At 42.2% G+C, this 21,509-nt stretch overlaps 1 protein-coding gene and 1 long non-coding RNA gene across 3 annotated transcripts in view; one reads left to right on the top strand and one right to left on the bottom strand.

Moving 5' to 3' along the window:
* LOC125484251 overlaps positions 1–21,509 on the top strand; it is a 90,359-nt gene that overhangs the window by 47,913 nt on the left and 20,937 nt on the right. The gene's annotated exons all lie outside the window — the stretch shown is intronic.
* Positions 16,359–21,509, bottom strand: part of tie1 (tyrosine kinase with immunoglobulin-like and EGF-like domains 1) — an 86,425-nt gene continuing 81,274 nt past the window's right edge. Inside the window, exons 22-24 of one of the 2 annotated variants that reach the window (XM_048602210.1) lie at positions 20,599–20,695; positions 19,163–19,262; positions 16,359–17,422 (exon numbers count right to left, since the gene is read on the bottom strand). In XM_048602210.1, coding sequence (XP_048458167.1) covers positions 17,351–17,422; positions 19,163–19,262; positions 20,599–20,695 — 269 coding nt within the window. In that variant the 3' untranslated portion in view covers positions 16,359–17,350. Of the gene's footprint in view, positions 17,423–19,162; positions 19,263–20,598; positions 20,696–21,509 lie in introns of those variants that run through there. The other variant, XR_007263093.1, reaches the window with a different exon arrangement.

The following is a 21,509-nucleotide window of genomic DNA, read 5'->3' on the forward strand; positions in this document are numbered from 1 at the left end:
TCAGGAAATCCCAGAGGCAATCCATGCCATTAGCATCTTGTTGTGTTTGGAGTAGTGGCATTGCCTTTGCCTTTGTGATCGATATAGCATGGTGAGAGAGTTATGTTCTAGAGGAATGCAGACTATTAAAATGAATATTCATTTCCCCACTTGTCAGATTATTGTGAAACCTTTTCATATTTTCTAGTTTTTCCTACTTTCTTGGTATTCTTAGAAAGTAATGATTTTGAGATTATTAACCATTGTCAGTCACCAATGGTCCCCATTGGCAACTATTCATTCTCCCAGGCTGACCATTATCCACTCCTTTCTCTGTCCATCTTCAATAGATTGTATATTGCCTTAGTATATCTTTCTAATTGGATGTATTCAGCTCAGTCTGAATTTTGCTGAAATATTAATGCATGCTAGAGTCATGTATTGTCCTTACAATGTGGGTTATCATCACAGAAGGATATTAGTAAGATCTTTACTAATATTAAATTGTACATAAAATAATCCCAAAATCCAAATTCTAAGAATACCAAGAAGGTAGGAAAAAATGGAAAATGTGAAAAGTTTTCACAATAATCTGCCAAGTGGAGAAATGAATATAATTTTAATAGACTTCCTTCCTCTAGAACATATCTCTCTCGTCATGCTATATCATTACGTTTTGTTCACAAAGACAAAAGCAATGCCACAACTCTAATTTCCTCCACATATATCTTGATTGCTTGAGAGACCAAAAGTCTACTAATCTCAGCTTTGAAGATATTCAACAATATTCAACCTCTTGGGTAGAATATTCCAAAATTTTACAACCCTTTGAATGATTAAATTTGCTTCATCAGAGTTCTAGAAATTTGACCCTTTAACCTGAGACATTGATCCCATGTTCAAGACTCTCCAGCCAGGGAATACAACCCTTCAGTGTCTATCTCTTTAAAAATCTTGTATTATATAAGATCACTTCTCATCTCCAGAATACATAAATCCAATTTGCTCATCACAATACAATCCTCTCATCTCAGAAATCAATCTGGTGAACTTCTTTGAGCTGCCTTCAATGTAAGTATACCTCTGCTATATAAGCTGATGAAAACTGTTCATAATATTCTAGGTCTGTTTAACTAAATTCATACAATTGTGGCAAGGTTCTTTATTCTTGTACTCATTGCAATTTGCACCAATATTTGCCTTCCTAATTGCTGTTCCAAATGCTGTTGTACCTGCATACTACCTTCCTGTGTTCCTTGTGCGAAATCCATCTGAATGCCTGCATTTACAAAATTTGTGTCTTTGTAAAAAAATTCTGTAGCACTTATTGTAAGCAAAGTGAATAACTCCACATTACAATCCATCTGCCACCTTATTGCCCATTCACTTAACCTATTTATTTATTTATGACTTTATGACCACTTAACACCTTGTATTCCTATCTAACCATTTCTATCCCTTTAATACAACTACACTAATATTTTCACAAAAATACATTCTGACTACATTTTGAAGTATGCTTTTGTTAAATTGAAAATAATGGATATTTTGACACCTAAGTTAAGAAGCTAATACAATCTGATATGACTTAAACTAATTTTCCTGAATGCACTATTAATCACTAATAATAAATATTGCTGTTTGCTGTGATCAGATTGGTTCTTTAGGACTAAATGTTTTTAACTGGTGTTATGTTGGCAGTTTCTTACACTTCCCTATGCACCTTTAAACATTTAAAAAGTTTGATATTGGGCTTACCTTCCTGGAGAAAAATCCAACTCTCGAAACCTGACACAGAGATAATATTCAAATATATGCACCCCACAAACAGTGCACAGCAACATTTACTTCTCTGCAACAGTAAAGGCATTTCTGTCCCCGCTCTTGCTGTTGGACTGACTCAGAATAGAAGGAGTTTGCAAGTTGAAGTGAGAACAGACACATCCTCAGGAAACCAACAAACCATGAAGTGGGTCTGCAGTACAGAGTGGGTCCACACCCTCACTAAAACCACGCCAGATGTGGATCAACAGAACCAACACTGATCCTCCAACAACACAGGACAACCAAGAAAAGAGTCAGACAAAAATTCTAAGACTTCACTCTTTATTTGACTGTGACAACTTACTCCACTTGACTTTCCAATCAGAGTTCCTAGAAAAAAGGGGACCAAACTCCGAAGAATTGGAGTCCTTGTGGCATATCAAAATGTGCATACCAGAATCAATTCTGTGTTCTGTGCCCCCAGTGTTGGTTGATTAGCAACTTCATCCCAATAGCTCACATATTTGACATTTTTGGAAAAAGAGTCCTGATGTGTAAATGACGAAGATGACCCCAAGGAAGGGAGCCATTTTTGAAACATAGGAGAAATTCTCCAGGCTCACTCCAAACTATAGAAGGACGAACTGGTGTCAATTGAGCAGGAGGCAGAAAATTCTGATGGTATACTAAACTTTTGTACTTAAGTTCTCAACTAATTCTCCTTCTTCCTCTCTTTCTTCAAGGATACGCATGATCACAGAATATCTCCTCGTGTGTTGATGAGGAAAATCAGAATTTTGTCCTGGCCATAGAGCAAGAGCTTGATTGATCAGTCCACTTTTAGAAGAACTGTTTCAAACTCATAATGCAATAACTTATGTTCAGGAAAAGGTCTCTTATTCTTTCATTTACTCTTGGTTTTGGGGCCTCAGGTCAGTGTAACTATTCAGGTTAGCAAGAACAGACCTGCTCATGCAGCAACCGTTCGTCCATTCTTCCTGATTTGCATTACACACTAAAATCTTGAGAACCCAGCCCTCTCCATCTGTTCCTTGCTTTTGATAAGGAAAGTGACTTGCCCAGATTTTGCCAAAACGATGACCACCCCCTGGCTCTATATGCATGAGTGGGGACTAAATAGACGGGTTCTTTTGGTCATTTATATTGGTGTTTAAAGTCCATAGGTTTTTGGGCCAAATAGCTCAAGTACTCAGAGTTCAGTTGGTTAATTTAAAAACTGTAGTTGAATACAACTGGCAACTTGACTTTAATGATGGAATTCTTCAAATAATGGCTTTGTTGACAGTACTTACACATCAGAGTCAGAGACTTGTGTGTCCCACTACAGAGACTCAGAAGGTGGTTTTAATCCCAGAGATAGTAAGAAGTGCCGATACTGGAGTCAGAGATAACACCGTGTGGGGCTGGAGGAGCACAGCAGGCCAGGCAGCATCAGAGGAGCAGGAAAGTTGATGTTTCAGGTCGAGACCTGCTGAGACTCAGAGGTTGTGTGTTTAAATTCCACTACAGAGACTTGAATGCAAAAAGGTCCACCCTTGAAACCGCAATCCAGTACAAAGCTGTGGGAGTGTTGGGGAGGTGTTGGGAGTGGAGAACTGGACCAAGGTGTACTGGAGGGAACAGTCCCTGCAGATGGCTGACAAGGGAGGGGAGGAGAATATGTGTCTGGTGGTAGCATCATGTTGGACAAAGTGGAAATGGTAGCTAATGAACTTCTGAATGTGGATGCTGGTGGAGTGGTAGGTGAGGACCAAGGGGACTGAATTAAATGGCTCCACCGTGCCTTCCCATGCAAATGCAGAAGGTGCAACATCTGCCTGTTTACTTCCTCCCTTCTTGCCATCCAAAGCCCCAGACAAACCTTCCAGGTGAAGCAGTGTTTTACCTGCACTTCACTCAATCTACTCTACTGTATTCGCTGCTTACAATGTAGTCTCCTGACTGGCTTGCAGAACACCTATGTTCTGGCTACAAAACAGACCCTGAGCTTCTGGGTGCCTGCCACTTCAACGCCACTGTTTTCCCTAGCTAACACCTCGGTCTCAGGCTTGCTGCAGTGCTCCAGTGAAGCTCAGCCCAAGCTGGAAGAACAGCACCTCATTTTCCACTTGGGTACCCTGTAGCCTACAGGACTCAGTACTGAGTTCAATTATTTTAAGGCCTGAGCATCTTCTCCCATGTCCTTACCCCTATGTCCACACACCAGGCCTTGTCATCACGTGGGCTGCTACCACAACCATCCCATTGTCAGATACTAATAGAACATAGAATATCCTATATTGTCACTTCTACTACAACGTAGAAGTATGTGAATACAATGAAAAGTTTTTACAATGGCTGCCTTTTAATGGTGCCTTCTTAGGTACAAATCTTACAGAATAAAAACAAATAGTGGTCTTACACAAAGAGGATTAAAGGAAAGCATAAGCATTACTTACAGAGGTAGTTACAACAGAGTGAAAAGGTTTTAAATTGCAGTCTGATAAGAGCAGCTCGGCATATGGCACCAGGCCCACGCCCAGCAATTGTCCCGCATCGCTCCAGCCTCCGATCCGCTCCTCACTGGCACTCAAGGTAAGTCATGCTGTACCAGGATTCGTACCTTGGCCCCTCCATTGCTGCGGGACTCAGTCCCCAGTCACTCCGGGGATGCAGCCTCTCCAACACTCCGGGGATGTGGCCCCTCTGTGGGCCCAATCAGGCTGCATTCTCCCGCTCGGAATGCTGGCTTATGCTTGCTGCCTGCACGATGCTCTGGGGCTCACAGCCCATGTGCTGCTGCAGGGTTCTTCCCTGCGCTCATCTGGGGCCCACAGCCCATGCAATACTGCAGGGTTCTTCCCTGCGCTCATCTGGGGCTCACAGCCCATGCGCTGTTGCAGGGGTCCTCCATGTGCTGCACTGGGGTTCACAGCCCATGCGCTCTTGCAGGGCTCCTCCCTGTGCTGCACTGGGGCTCACAGCCCATGTGCTCTTGCAGGGCTTGCTGCTCACGGTGTTCTGGGGCACGAGGGCTTGCTGCTCTAGATTTGCTGCCGGCTCTGCTGCTGAGGGGAGAGAAGAAGGAAAAAAAAGGAAGAAGAGGAAAGAGGAGGAAAAAGAACAGGCAGAGCAGACATGTGCTTCCAACTCTGTGACCATCTTGCGCAGTATTGGTAATGGTCCCCATTAGCAGCTCTTGATTCTCCCAGTGAAACCTTTACCACTCATTTGTCTGCCCAACGATTGTTCTCTCTCTTCGCGCTCCATTTCCATCAATCAATTACTGCTCCACTATCCCCACCACTATACCACCTCATCTTTAGTATATGTACCAAACATTTTCTAGCTGCTGCAATCCGTTCTGATGAAGGGTTACTCAACCTGAAACATTAACACTGATTTCTCTTCACACATGCTGCCAGGCCTGTTGAGATTTTACAGCAATTTCTGCTTTTATTTCTGATTTCAGCAGCTGCAGTTATTTTGTTTTTAGTTAGTTACGTGCATTTAAGTGCTGTCTGCAAAATAAAGGAACGTATTGATGAAATAGTTTCAAATTACACTTGATAAATTGATTTGAAAAATGTAAACATGGTAAATTATTGAGAAAAAAAAATGTCCAGTTCATAGAATCCTTAGAGCATGGAAGCAGGCCATTTAGCCTATTGAGTCCACACTGATGCTCTGAAGAGTATCCCACCCAGACCTACCACCCTATACCCTGTATTTCCCATGGCTAATCCACATAGCCTGCACATCGGTGGCCACTATGGGCAATTTAGCATGGCCAATCCACTTTATCTACACATCTTTGAACTGTAGGAGGAAGCCCATGCAGACACTGGGAGAATGTGCAAACTCTACACAGACTATTGCATGAGGGTGGAATCAAACCCAGGTCCCTGGTGCTGTGAGGCAGCTGTGCTAACCACTGAGCCACTGTGCTGCCCTGTAATTGACGTTACTGATTCTGAAAAAAATAATCTGAAATAGTTTTGTATTGATAGGATTTAAAATAAGTCATTTGATTTTATATTGACCTGTAACAGGTAAATTTGGTTCATAAATTCTTTTCCAATGAGAATAATTGAAGCATTTTTCAATGAGCAAGAGATGTTCATTACTCATAATGGTGCCAGTTCTGTAATTTTTCAAGTCAAATTAAAATAATATCATGAAGTATTATTTATACATCCTCAATATCGACCATTGAGTCAAGAAAAGAACATTTAATGGAAGTGATCCTTTTGATTTGCACCACCATTGTTTGTACTGAAATATTCCGTGGTTAAAAAATGAGGAAACAACCAGAGAGACTGAAAGTAGAAAAGTCAGTTTGAGAAATAGAGAGTGAAAAGTTTACACTGAAGCAAGGGAACGTTGTGATCACATTTTTTTGTGCATTTGCAAAGTAACCCATCCATTTCCACAAAACAGGAAGATTGTGAGGAGCAATGCAATGGCACGACGCCTGGATGGGGTAACTTGAACAATTCAGTATGGTGGTAGGAGAGAAGGGTCAGCAGTGACTGCCCCTCCCTTGATTCCCTTGAGTGAGCTGTCTTCATGAATGCCTTTAATCTGTAGTCTACATACATCCATACTGCTGTTGGGAAAGGGGTTACAGGGTTGCAGGGGTTACAGAGAATGAAGGAACAGCGATATAATTCCAGTCAGGATGGTGTTTGACTTGCAGGGGAACCTTTCGTACCAGTCCTTCTAGCTGGTAGAGGTTGCAGATTTGGAAAATGCTGTCTAAGGACCCTTTGGCGAGTAATTGCAGTGCAACTTTTAGATGCTGCCACTGTGTATCGGTAACGGAGGGAATGAATGTTGAAGATGTTAGATGGATGCCAGTCAAGAAAACTCTTTTGTCTTGGATGGTGTTGAGATTCTTGAATGTTGTTGGAGCTGCATTCATTCAGGCAAGTGGCGAATATTCCATGACTTCCAGGTGAAGCCGTGCTTTATCTACATTCCACTCAATCTAGTTACTGCGTTCACTGCTCACAATGTGGTCTCCTCTACATAGGGAAAACAAAACAAAGACTGGGTGACCGCTTTGTAGAATACATATATTCTGTCCGCAAAAAGACCCTGAGCTTCCAGCTGCCTGCTACTTCAGTGCACCACCATGTTACCTGGACAATATCTCTGTCTCAGGCTTACTGCAGTTCTCCAGCAAACCTCAGCACAATTTCAAAAAACAGCATCTCATCTTAGGACACTGCAACCTGTAGGACTCAACATTAAGTTCAATAATTTCAATTAGCCTGATTCTGTCCTTCCATTTTTTTTTTACCCACCCTCACACTCTGGTCCTGTCATGACATGTGTTGCTTTCAACCCATTTTCTCCTAATCTAAGCTCTCATTATCACTTATTCAGTATCTCTTCTGTCCTGGCTTACTATCAATAATCCTCTTGTCCATCTACCCCTTTCTTATTTCTCTCTCTGGGCTCTGTGTCCACCTAACTTCACCCAACAAACGAGCAGCACTCTGAAAGCTTATGATTTTAAATAATGGACTATAATGTGATGTTGTGAGACTTCCGACTTTGTCCACCTATCTGCTCACCTCTCTCCCCCCACCCCCTCCAACTTTGTCTTCAGCATAAATGCCACTTTTTCCTAGCTGCTATCAGTTCTGATGAAGAGATACTAGACTTGAAATGTTAACTCTGCTTTTTCCCCACAGATGTGGCCAGACCTGTTGAGTTTTGCCAGCAATTTCTATTCTCTCTCTGTTTGTGTGTGAGAGAAAATTTGTTATAACTTGAGAGGGACGACTTCACATTAATCATCGTTGACTCCTACTAACTGCCACAGACATGTTGGAAGGATTATGAAGGTTCATCATTAAGCTTTTTGGCTACATTGTGCATGGTCCTTCCATGGTCAACAATTTCCAGACAGGACTTGAACCCAGAGCATCTGGTACAACAGCAGCACGCTGCCTGTTAAACCACAGCACATCTCCGATGCTGCACCTGAAATACAATGTAGTGCCAATTTGGGGTGAAGCTAAATTTCTATAATTGGGATAACTTTTGAGTTCTGACGTCTTCACCTGCTCCTTCAACTGAGACGACAGATTTGAGGAACTGACCTCACAACTCAGTGAGCAGAAGAAGGAACTGGCAGGAAACAGACCACTGACCTTCCAACTGATGTTCTCTCAGAATTATTACTTTGTGTTGACAATTGCATGTAGTGAGAATGCAGAAATATGAGGAAATTACTTAACCCTTACAACAACTCCTGTCATTTAGGTTCTTCTTAACCATGCAGTATGCTTTTGTTATTGAGGTCAATATATCCCTGTTCCTTGATAAAATTACACCAGTTATTATGCACTTCTCATTATGTTCAAGGTGGGTAGGAACCACTTGGCAGCATCAGAGTTACTTTCCCTTGTCAGAAGGAAAATAAATTGGTAGGAAGGAGAAGAGCCGCAAAATGACGAAGAGGGAATCAGCTAGTGCGACACAGAACAAAGTGCAGTAAAAAAGAGTCCATACCATGAAAGTTGGGTAATATTATACAAGATCAAAAGAAGCTGGAAGAAACACATCATGTCAAATGATATCAGTGCAGACAAACACATTTAATTTGAATATAAAACAGGATGGGCTGGAGAAACTCAGCAGAGCTGGCAGCACCTGACGAGACAGAAACAGAATTAAGACTTTGAATCCAATGTGAATTTTCTCAGCCTCTCGCTCTCTGTCTGCACAGATGCTGCCAGACCTGCTGAGTTTCTTCAGCATTTCCTGTTTTATTTCAGATCTGCAGCATTTTGCTTTAATTTTCAAGTTAATTCTGCTTCTCTCTACAGATGCTGTGTGACCTGTTGAAAATTTCCAGCCTTTTTTGGTGTCTTTCTTTCAGATTTCCAGCATCCACAGTGTTCTGTTTTTCGACAGGGGGTTATGAAACTGGATTATTTTTTTTAAAATTGCTTATTAAAGTAAGGGAGATAAATGCTGAGGGATGAGAATTGTTACTTTGAGCATTTGATTTCTGTATCAAAAACTCAAATGTTAAGTGCTGCACAGCAAGTAAAGCAACCCTCTCTATCCTGCCCGAGAGCAACACTGACTGAACTGAGCTTATCATTGACTGGTAAAGTCACCACTACCCTCAGCTTCTTTGCCTATGGATCTTCCAGGGTTCTGTCAGAAACAGATTGCAGGGATCTTGCAATCTGTGGCCCACGATGCAGAAGACAGGTGACTTTTTCCTATTCATTCTTTCACAGGATGTACCATTGTTGGCTAGGCTGGCATTTCTGAATGAAACAGTATAAAAGCAGTAAGATTTGAAAATGAATGTAATGGTTGCGCTGGAGCACCAGTTTCAAGTATACCAGTCAGACCAGTGTGTGTCATTCACAAGTTTAGGAACATAGGAAATAGAATAGAATAGAGATTTATTGTCACATGTACTTAAACTTGAAAAATACAATGAAAAGTTTTATAATACTCACCACCATGGCACCTGCATCAATTAGGAGTGGGAGGAGGCAATTCAATCCTTTGAGCCTGCTCCACAATTTAACATGATCATGGCTGATCTTATCCTGGTCTCAAATCCACTTTCTTGCCTGCTGCCTGTAGCCCTTCATCCCACTCTTCATCAGAAATATAGCTATTTCTTTCTTGAATCTGTTGATTGATTCTGCCTCTACTGCTCTCTAGGGCAGTGAGTTTCACAGACCCAAAGCCCAAATGGCTTTTCTTTCTGAGTTGCTGCCCATCTCGCTCTGCCAGGGCCAGGAATTTTCTCACCCTGACCAGTGATGCCCCCCCACAAGTCTGAATGAGCAGATGTTTGGGTTTGTGATTTTGGCTACAGCTTGCCACAGTGTGTCATCAACTGTGCAAGTGACAACTGAGGCAGCCCCAGATCACTTGGATGTGTCCCCGTCAGCATTTTGTGGAGCAGCAGTAACAAGATATTAATGGAGGTGTGCACATGGGCAGCTGCGACAGTGTTCTTTTCCTGCAGCAGCCCCTCTTGAGGGACCTGTCTGCACCTTGAAACCAAGCTACCAGCCAGCTTTCTCGGAAGTAAAGGAATGTACCTCTTAGGACACTGAGGAATGAGTAAAGAAATTACTGCCACAATGTCATCAGACAAGCCATTGACATGCTGAAGATGCAATTCAGTATCTGAGCAAATCTGGAGCTATCTTCCCATAATAAGCAGTCCAGCGCCTCTAGGTTACCTGCACTGTGCTCTACACCACATTAGACATCAGTGATGTTTGGTTCGACAGCAGCAGCAAGGAACAGAGTTACAGAGCTACCTTCAGATGATTCTTAATGAGCAGGAAGAGTAACAAGTGATGTGTAAAATTCACCACCATCCACACCAGTGCCTGGCTTGCTGGTGGCATTGGAATGGTAGCATTGCAATGTTCACTTAGATTTCAATAATATACCCAATTTGCCAACCGTCTTCAAAATCCACTTTTGACCCTCATCCTTCACCTTACTTTCACGCTGACACTAACGCAAACCAATCCTGCAAACAATCAAGCAGCCCCTTCACACCAAACCCAACTGCCAGCAAATTTATTGATGACCTTCACTAGCTCCACTGGAAATACAGGAAAATCTTGGGATAGACAAGATCTGGATAACTATTGTCAAGGTAAGAATGTTTGAATTTTATCATTGCGCAAATGATTACATTTCGCTGGCTGTTGACATTCCGTCAATATTAATGAATGCTGTGGAGTTTTCTGATATTTAATTCTGTCTCAAAGAAATTGAGAGACCCCCAACCCTCCAACCCCTATGGAAACTGTGCTGACTTCCACTCGTCCTCCTCTGCAATTGTGTCTAGATGGCTAGAGGTATTAGTTCTCTAGCTGTCTCTTCTCCACGTTCTTCTAAATTCTTTCCTGCAAGAAGGGAAAGAAAAGACCCATGAACTGATAAATGTTGAACAAATGGATGGAAACCGTTGCTGAGAGTGACTAAGGGGGAAGCAGCATGATATTGTATAATGATGAGATTGTGTTAGCGGTGGATTGACAGATTGGAAATGAGGACGGGTTTCGACAGAGAAAGATGAGTGTACTTGCAAGGCACGTTGATGTGAGAACCAATGTGTGCTGCACTAGGCTTGAGAAGGTAGAGTCATTTAGGTTGACAAATCAGGATGTAGATGCTTTTGCCATTATTCTTACTTTTCCTGCCCTGATGAGATCAGTGAAACACATCCTGTATTGGATTCAGGAGGTTGAGACTAATCTCCTGCTTCTGACCTGCTGTCTCACCTCAAATCCTGCTTTCTTAGTGACCTTAGATTGTTTGAACCCCCCTGTTGCGATGGAGCAATATTTTTCTCTAGAGTCTCCCCGGAACGCATTCACTCAGATATCGCTGAAGCCAAGCACAGCCTTTGAATCATCCACCTTCCATGACAACACCTTTTTCTCTCTTTCTTTCCTTCAACTTGAACATTCCTCTTGTTTTCAGTAGCAGCAGTGCGAGCTAGAGTGTTGACGGGAAGGTAAGGTTTTTTTCTCCAGTATAAAAACTTAACTCGTGCATCAGCGGCCCTTTTGTTTTCAGCGGCGGGTGTGTGGAGAGAACGCGAGCCAGGAAGGAACTGATATACTCGGGCATTGACTAAACCCGAAACACTACACGTGTAGTGTCTCCCACCCATCCTCCTCCTCTAACCAAAAAAAAAGACTGTGTGGAGGGTCGGTAAGGTAAGGCTATTTTTTAAATTCTTCTGGAAATCTGGAGTAGAAGCTAGGGCAGTTGCATGCTCCTCTTGCAGGATGTGGGAGGTAAAGGTCACTGCTGGTGTCCCCTCTGACTTCACCTGCGAGAAATGCACCCACAGACTGCGTTAGGGAACTGGAGCTGGAGCTGGATGAATTCCGGATCTTTCGGGAGGCTGAGGGGGTGATAGAGAGCAGTTATAAGTAGGTGGTCACACCCAAGGTACAGGAAAAGTGTAGCTGGGTGACTGTCAGGAAGGGGAAAGGGAATAGGCAGACAGTGCAGAGATCCCCTGTGGCCGTTCCCTCAATAATAAGTATACCATTTTGGATACTGTTGGGGGGATGACCTACCAGGGGAAGGCCATAGTGGACAGGTCTCCGGCACTGAGCCTGACCCTGTGGCACAGAAGGGAAGGGGGAGAATAGGAGAGCAATTGTAGTGGGGGATTCAATAGTTAGAGGCACAGACAGGCGGTTCTGTGGACGCGAATGAGATGAACGGATGGTGTGTTGCCACCCGGGTGCCAGGGTCCGTGATGTCTCGGATTGTGTCTTCAAGATCCTTAAGGGGGAGGGTGAGCAACCAGCAGTCATGGTACACATCGGTACCAATGAAATAGGTAGAAAAAGGACAGAGAATGTGAAAAACGAGTACAGGGAGTTAGGTTGGAAGCTGAAGTCCAGGACAAACAGGGTAGTTATCTCTGGATTACTACCAGTGCCACGTGATAACGAGGTAAGAAATAGGGAGAGACTGCAGCTAAACACGTGGCTACAGGCCTGTTGTAGGAGGGAGGGCTTCCATTATGTGGATAATTGGAGCACATTCTGGGGAAGGTGGGACCTGTACAGTAAGGACAGGTTGCACCTGAACCAGAAGGGCACAAATATCCTGGAAGGGAGGTTTGCTCAAGCTATACAGGATGGTTTAAATTAGATTGGCAGGGGGTGGGGAACCAGACTTATAATTCAGAGGATGAGGTATTCAACCTGCCAACAGACACAACAGGGAGTGAGGTTGTTTATAAAGAAATGCGGTCGATGGAGCGTAATTGTGGACACAGAGATGGTTTGAGGTGTTTATACTTCAATGCGAGAAGTATCAGAAATAAGGCGGATGAACTTAGAACATGTGTGGGTACTTGGAACAACAATTTTGTGGCCATTACAGAAACTTGGGTAACCCAGGGAGAGGAACGGTTGTTGGAAGTTCCGGAATTTAGATGCTTTAAAAGAAATAGGGAGAGTGGAAAAAGAGGCGGGGGAGTGGCATTGCTAGTCAGGGCTAGTATAGCAGCTACTGAAAGGCAGTTCGAGTCTACAGAGTCAGTTTGGGTTGAGGTCCAGAACAAGAAAGGAGCAGTCACTTTGTTGGGGTTTTTTTACAGACCCCCTAACAGTTGCAGCGAAGTAGAGGAGCGGATTGGGAGGCAGATACTGGAAAGGTGCAGAAGTCACAGGGTTGTAGTCATGGGTGACGTCAACTTTCCAAATATTGATTGGAAACTTTTTAGTTGTAATAGTTTAGATGGAGCGGATTTTGTCCAGTGTGTTCAGGAAGGATTCCTGACACAGTATGTAGATAGATCAACACGAGGGGAGGCCACTTTGGATTTGATGCTTGGCAATGAACGGGGCCAAGTGTTAGACCAGTTGGTAGGAGAGCAGTTTGGCCGTAGCGATCATAACTCTGTTACTTTTACAATAGTCATGGAAAAGGATAGGTACATATAGCAGTGTAAGGTTTATAATTGGGGGAAGGGTAATTACAATTCTGTTAGGCAAGAACTGGGTAACATAAATTGGGAACATGCTGTCAGGGAAGAGCACTATTGAAATGTGGAGATTGTTTAAGGAATGCATACTGCGTGTGCTCGATATGTTTGTCCCTAGCAGGCAGGGAAGATGTGGTCGAGTGAGGGAGCCTTTGTTCTCAAAAGAGGTCGAACGACTGGTTAAGAGGAAGAAGGATGCTTATGTAAGGTTTAGGAAACAACAAACAGAAAAGGCTCTAGAAGGATACAAGTTATCCAGGAAGGAGCTGAAGAAAGATCTTAGTAGACCTATAAGGGGGCATGAGAAAACTTTGGCAGATGGGATCAAGGAAAACTCCAAGGCTTTTTACACGTATATGAGGAATAAGAGAATGACCAGAGAAAGGGTAGGGCCGATCAAGGATTGTAAAGGGAATTTGTGCACGGAGCCTAAAGAAATAGGAGAGGTCCTTAATGAATACTTTTCTTTGGTACTCACAACTGAGAGGGACTTAGTTGTAGAGGAGGACAGTGTGAAACAGACTGGTAGGCTAGAGAAGGTCGATGTTAGTAAGGAAAATGTACTAGGAATTTTGAGGAAGTTGAAGATAGATAAGTCCCCCAGGCCTGATGGGATTTATCCAAGGATTCTATGGGAAGCAAGGGAAGAGATCGCAGGGCCTTTGGCGATGATCTTTTCGTCCTCACTGTCCACGGGTATAGTGCCGGAAGATTGGAGGAAGACAAATGTCGTTCCCTTGTTCAAAAAAGAGAATAGGGATAACCTCGGAAATTACAGGCCAGTTTACATCAGTGGTGGGCAAATTATTGGAAAGGGCTCTAAGGGATAGGATTTATGATCACTTGGAAAGGCACAGTTTGATTCGTGATAGTCAGCATGGATTTGTGAGAGGTAGATCATGCCTCACAAACCTTATTGAATTGTTTGAAGAGGTGACCAAACATGTGGTTGAAGGTAGAGCAGTGGATGTGGTATACATGGATTTAAGTAAGGCGTTTGATAAGGTTCCCCATGGTAGGCTCATGCAAAAAGTAAGGAGACATGGGATAGGGGGAAATGTGGCAGATTGGATTCAGAATTGGCTGACCCTTAGAAGACAAAGGGTGGTAGTGGACGGAAAATATTCAACATGGTGCTCAGTTACGAGTGGTGTACCACAAGGATCTGTCCTGGGTTCTCTTCTATTTGTGATTTTTGTAAATGATTTGGATGAAGGAGTGGAAGGGTGGATTAGCAAGTTCGCAGACGATACGAAGGTGGGTCGCGTTGTGGACAGTGCGGAGGGCTGTTCTAGGTTACAAAGGGACATTGATAGGATACAGAGCTGGGCTGAGAAGTGGCAGATGGAGTTTAACCCTGAAAAGTGTGAGGTGATTCATTTTGGAAGGACAAACTTGAAAGCAGAATACAGGGTTAACGGAATGATTCTTGGCAGTGTGGAGGAGCAGAGGGATCTTGGGGTTCATGTTCACAGTTCCCTGAAAGCTGCCACCCATGTGGATAGAGTTGTTAAGAAGGCGTATGGTGTGTTAGCTTTCATTAATAGAGGGATCGAGTTCAAGAGCCATGAAGTTATGCTCCAGCTATACAAAAGCCTGGTCTGGCCACGTCTGGAGTATTGTGTCCAGTTCTGGTCGCCTCATTACAGGAAAGATGTGGAAGCATTGAAAAAGGTGCAGAGGAGATTTACCAGGATGTTGCCTGGGATGGAGGAAAGGTCTTACGAGGAAAGGTTGAGAGAGCTAGGGCTTTTCTCTTTAGAACGACGAAGGATAAGAGGTGACTTGATAGAGGTGTACAAAATGATCAGAGGTATAGATAGAGTGGACAGCCAGAGACTTTTTCCTCGGGTGGAGGTAGCTATTATGAGGGGACATAGTTTTAAAGTGAGTGGAGGTAGATACAGGGGAGAAGTCAGAGGTAGGTTCTTTACTCAAAGAGTGGTAGGGGCTTGGAATGCATTGCCGGAGCGGATAGTGGAGTCGGCCTCATTGGGGGCATTTGAGCGGCTATTAGATAGGCATATAGATGATAGTATAAGATAAGGGTGGAGGTTAGATAGACCTTAGGATTAGGTTAAAAGTTCGGCACAACATCGCGGGCCGAAGGGCCTGTACTGTGCTGTACTGTTCTATGTTCTACTTGAAGTTCAGGTTGTATGTGTAAGTTGTCACCTCATCCAATGATGCTAATTAGATGGGAAATCTGGAAATCATATGTTAGTAGGTATGTTTAAAACATGTAATTGGCAGATGTACCTCACAAGTTTCCAGTTGCATTTCCTGCATTAACACCCCCGCACCTCCCAATACAGAATGCAGCCATTTGGACCATTATATCTGTGCTATCTCTTTGAAAGTGCTGTTTAATTTGTCATACACTTCTCTCGTATTCCCTTTTTGGTTCCTCATGTCCGTTAACCTGTTGATATTACTCAGCTTTACACAATCCTATACATGCTATAAGCATCCTATACATGCTATAAGCATCCTATGAGATGAATCACCTTTGTGCTTCATTTTATAAACCTTAAAATATATCTTTTAGAATCTTCACCAATAGAACTTTAGTAGATTGCATAAATGCATTGATTGGACATCAGGAAAAAGAAATACCTTTCCAATTAAAACTCAGACCATATACTTGACATAGATTCTGAACTTTGAGAAGCATTAGGTCAGTAAAAAGAACCACTTACGCTGCTCTAAAGTCCAACGTAATTTGGACAGACCCAATAGTTCTTGACAACTTGGGGTTCAAAAAAATCATAGAAAACCCTTCGCAGAATCCTTGGCACATTCAGTGACACACAGAATTTTGTCAACATGGAGTAACTGGCCTAGAGTCCCAGGCTTCGGTTGCTCTCAGCCAGTCTTCTGTCAAGACAAGTTTGCTTTCCAATCAAACAAACTGCTTTCTCACACACCCAGACACACACATGCACACAAACACATACACACACAACCACCTCACCCCTCCAAGGAGTCAACATTCTGATCTAGAATCACTCATTGCTACAGTTGAACTTGGAGTCATTATTTGTACAATATGTATATATATGTATGTGTATACACTCACAGACAAATGTTGTGCTTATACAATGTTTATACAGTAAGAACTACTTAAAAATGTTTAGAGTGCATATGTACATACTATAAAACACCAATTACATTGAAAGTATTCATCTTATCTTTATTTCATGGCACGTGTGCATTGCCGACAAGGCCATCATTTGTTGCCCATCCCTAATTGCCCTTGAGCTGAGTAGGTTGCTGGGCCATTTCAGAGGGCAGTTAAGAGTCAACCACTTTGCTGTAGGTCTGGCGTCACATGGAGGCTGTACCAGGTCATGATGACATATTTCCTTCCCTAAAGGACTTTAATGAGCCAGATGTGCTTTTTGTAACAATCAATGTTAGCTTCACGACAGCATTACTGAAACTAGATTTGCATTTTAGATTTTTATGGATTGAATTCAGTTCCACTAGCAGCCATGATGGGATTTGAACCCATGCCCCACAGTGTTAATCTGAGTCCATGGATGACTAGTTCAGTGACATTGCCAGGACACCATCATCTCTCCGCTGCACACATTCAAATGACTGACTCCATCATTATTGCCGTATTTCACTCAGTTCTTTTGTTCCTACTGCCACGTTGCAGGGAGTCTAGTTCTTAAGTTTGAATTGAGTAATGTTGCGTTATTCATTGGATGTAAATATGCCATTTCCACAGCTGATTTTTCACGTGAAGCTGGGCAGGCAACCTCGATCTCACAACTCACAGGTAGTTTGAAGATCCCCATTCCATCATTTGGATTAGAACAGTCATCCACTCTGTCACAGGGATTAGGGATAGGTCTTAAACTCACATCAATCTTTATAATGTGGAAGTAATCATTTCTTTTCATATTTTACTTTAGTTTGTTGGCTCATGGTGCAAGCAGTCAACTTCAGGCTTTTTGCTATCTCTTTGAACAGGGATTGTAGACTGTGGAGCAGTCTGTGAGCATCATTAGCTTGAACTACATGACCTCAGGTAGTGTTCCTATTTGCATGAGCCCAGGGATAGCCTGGATATCACACTTCTTCTGCTGTAGCATCTATTCCAGCATAAGTGAAGTTTTCAAATAAAGCTGTATTCACGTAAGCCTGCAGAGAGAAATGACCAAGTTTAAACATTTATTAGAAGTGCATTTATTTTCCCCTGGCTCCTTAAAGCACTGATATCTTATTGTGTAGGATGATATAGGCAAGGATCACATTCTGACACTGTGCTCATTAGAAATGGATATAGACTATTTGATCGCATTTGCTTTATTAATCTTTCATAAACGGAGCTGGCTGGGACACCAGTTATTGCCCATCCCTAATTGTCCTGGTGAAGGTCACAGTGAGCTGCCATCTTGAACTGCTGCAATCTGGTAGATACACTCGCAATGCTGTCAGGGAGGAACCTCCAGGATTTTAACCTTAGCTACACTAAAGGAACTGGCAATATATTTCCAAGTTCTGATGGTGGATCACTAGTATCTACTGCCCATGATGTTCGACTTTTATGGTATGAATAGCCCTGCCACATTGTTAACTCAGCTCCCCATAGGGTCAACTTACAGACTAAAGAGGGAAGCTTTGTTTGCCCTACTCTCTTGTTTTATATAGCCATTGCAGCAGCCAGAGTGTAAAACCTCTCTGCTACTGTGCACTAACAGGAATACTTACTACTGCATGAATGCAATATTTGCCTATCCCACAAGCAATCACCTTTTTGGGTATGACTGTGATAGAGAGGCAAATTTAGTCAAAGAAAGAATAATATTTACTGCAAATTCACAATCACTTGGACCCAGGGTTCAAATTGTTATTTTTGTCCTGCACAGGATCATTCAGGATCAAATACATCTCAGTTGTTTGGGTGGAATTCAAATAGATTCCACATCTGACTGTTCCAATCTATCCCATTCTACCCACTTTCACTATGAACGATATATTTATAATATAAGAAACCATTGAGTCAAACCATTACAATCATCACTTTCCAAACGAGGAGACATGGATTTAATGCTCTAAGTTACTGGCTATACCAGTGATCAGATCCACTAGTTTTTGGCTAGGAGGCAATGGCAGACTAATTCTGTCTCCAAAATACTGATATAGTGAATTCAAACATAAAGACAATGTGTCATGACAGGCACCAAGATACACACAGAAGCCCCTGATTTTCCTTTGTACCTGTAGAATCATTGCAACACATATGGAGTGGGACCTTTTCTTTGCTCTGGAACCAATGGGTGCTGCGTCCAAATATTGAGACGAGGGTATTGTCAACAACTCCTCATACCTCTTGAGCTTCCCCATTTTTCAGAAGAGCAGGGTAAGCGGACAGAAAAGAAACACCCTTTGGAGTCCATCCTCATGCTGACCCCACAAACTCCAATGCTGGACAAAGCTCTTGGACACTTTCCTAGAGGACAATGCAGTATCACCTCCCATTAAATTTCAGAGCCACCTTGGTTGTGGCTACGCAGGGTAATTACAATGCTTTTGGCATGCTATTCACAGAAGTTACATGTACTGCAATCTCTGTGCACAGAGAGCTCTGCAGAGATGACAATGAAACTGGAGGAAAACAGAATTTAGAAAGAAAAAAAAACCCTTGGCCTATCTCTGTGGAAGATCTGAAAGTTTATTCAGTTTAAATTTCCACACATTATTCCTTTATTCACTTGCACAGACCAAGCATTCTGGGCCCCACAACAGCTGTGGTGTAACCCACAACAGAAGCCCTTCAGTTTAGCAGTGTTATTCTGTCAATACCAACTGTTCTTGGGCCCTTTCCATGACTGAACACTCCTCACACTTGACTGTTAATCCCAAATACTTTTGAATTACCTTCCTTGCTTCAAGCATTCGGTTCAGTTGCACTGAAATCTGTGCAAAGGTGGGTCGCTCATAGGGCCTGTCCCTCCAGCATTGCCTCATGAATTCATACCTAAGAAGGTTTTAGAAATTCAAAGATAAGTATTTACACTGGTATACAATATTCAACTTTCTTATTGAATATCAAAGTGACAGCAAGAAATATCAAAGGGGAGAAAGTCAGTTTGAAATGTGAATTAATTGTAAATTGGTTCCTTATAAATTCTGTGAACATGGATAGTTTATGCTTTGATTTAATAAAAATCTTATTATAAGTAGGTAAAAAAGATTAAAATAAACTGTTTCAACAGATAGGGTATTGCACCTAAATCAATAATAGCAACTTATATTTAATTAAATGTGCCAAAGGCACTTCACAATAGTGTTATAAAACACCAAAACATTTGAGGAGATGAAAGTTCAAAAATGACCAAAATCAAAAAGGTAGGCTTTAAGAGTTGTCTTAAAAGAGGAAAATGAATTAGAGATGCAGAAAAACAAACACAGAGTATGTTGGAGAAACTCAGCAGGTCAGGCAACATCTGTGGAGGGAGAAACAGATGTTTTGAGCCTGGTTTGATTGTTCTTCAGAACTAGAGAGGCAGAGAGATGTAGGGAGGAAATTTCAAAACGTGGAGCCTAGGCAATTGAAGGCATCACCATTAAGGATGGAACAATTGAAATTGTAGATGCACAATAGGCCAGAATTAAAAGAATGGAGATATCTATGTGTGTTTTAGGGCTGTAGGAAATTAGGTAGGAGAGGATTTGCCATGGAAGTAGGATTTCAGGCACAGGCAAGAGGTAGATTAGAGTAATTCAGTCTGGAGGCAATAAAAACATGAATGAGGATTTTAGCAATGCATGAACTGAGAGAAGAATGGGGTTGACAATGTTACAGTGTGAAAGTGACGGTCTTAGTGACGGTGTGAATGTGAAATTGGAAGCTTACCTGGGATCAAATATATCCCAGTAGAGGGCATATAGTTTATAATAGAAATGGTAGATATGAGTTCCAGATAAATTAGGATTAAATGGTTTGGAATTGTCCTTTCCTTTGCAATCTTTGCATGTGGCCTTGTTTGCATATAAATATACACTCAGAGACACACCACATTCACTATAAATAATTCTAAATGATGAAACTGAGATTTCTTACAGATAATTGTAAAGCTAAAGGCTAACCACTAATGTAAAAGTATTGATCAGAATGAGGAAAAGGCATTTGAAAGAAACATGTAAGACCTGCTATTTATGAAATGAAATGGTCACCAATGTGCAAAAATGTAAAAGAAATAAAGACATAAGGCACTAAGAAGACTAAAAGCTTTGCGAGTACAGTTGAGATTGGGGTTACAGAGTCAGCATGGCAACTGCAAATACGAGAGGATTAGCAGGTAGATACTCACACTTCATCATCACAGTTGAGAGGTTTCTCCATTCGGAAGCCCTGTGGTAATTTCTCATAAAGTTCTGCGCATGTCATTCCACAATATGGTGTTCCACCTATAATAATGATACAAAATAGTGCAAAATAAATAGAGAAACTGGACAGACCTCGTTTGAAATTAAGAAACATGAACGTCCACAATATATAATACTGGCTAACACCAAGTTCGAAAAGTAAGAGGTGTTAAAATATTAGATGAGGTTATTACTGGACAAGTCAGATCCCAGGCTAGAATCTGGCTAGGGTAGATCACATTTTTGTTTTGTTCTAACCAGGCAGTCTCCACCCTATCCATAAACCTCTATAAGATCACCCCTCAGTCTCTGATGCTGCAGGGGGAAAAAAATGACAGCATATTAAGCTTCTCCCAATAGCCCAAACCCTCCAGTCCCAGCAACATCCTTGTAAATCTTGTCTCCACCCTTTCAGTTTAATGACATCCTTCCTATAGAAGGGCGACCAGAATTGTATGCTGTATTCCAAAAGTGGCCTCACCAATGTCCTGTACAACAACATGACATCCCAACTTCTATACACAATGTTATGACCAATGAAGGCAAGTGTGCAAAACTGCTTTCATCGCCACCCTGTCTACCTGCGACTCCACTTTCAAGGAACAATGTACCTGCACCCCTAGATCCCTTTGTTTGTCAACACTCGCCATGGCTCTACCATTAACTGTATACACGCTGCCCTGGTTTGGCTTACCGAAGTGCGACACCTCACATTTATCTAAAGTAAACTCTATCTGCCACTCCTTGGCCCTTTGGCCCATCTGATCAAGTTGTACTCTGAGATAATCTTCTTCTACTGTGCACTATTACACCTATTTTGGTGCCATCTGCAAACTAACTAACCATATTTCCCATA

This window comes from Rhincodon typus, chromosome 10 (assembly GCF_021869965.1).
Source record: "Rhincodon typus isolate 14 chromosome 10, sRhiTyp1.1, whole genome shotgun sequence".
Lineage (NCBI taxonomy): Eukaryota > Metazoa > Chordata > Chondrichthyes > Orectolobiformes > Rhincodontidae > Rhincodon > Rhincodon typus.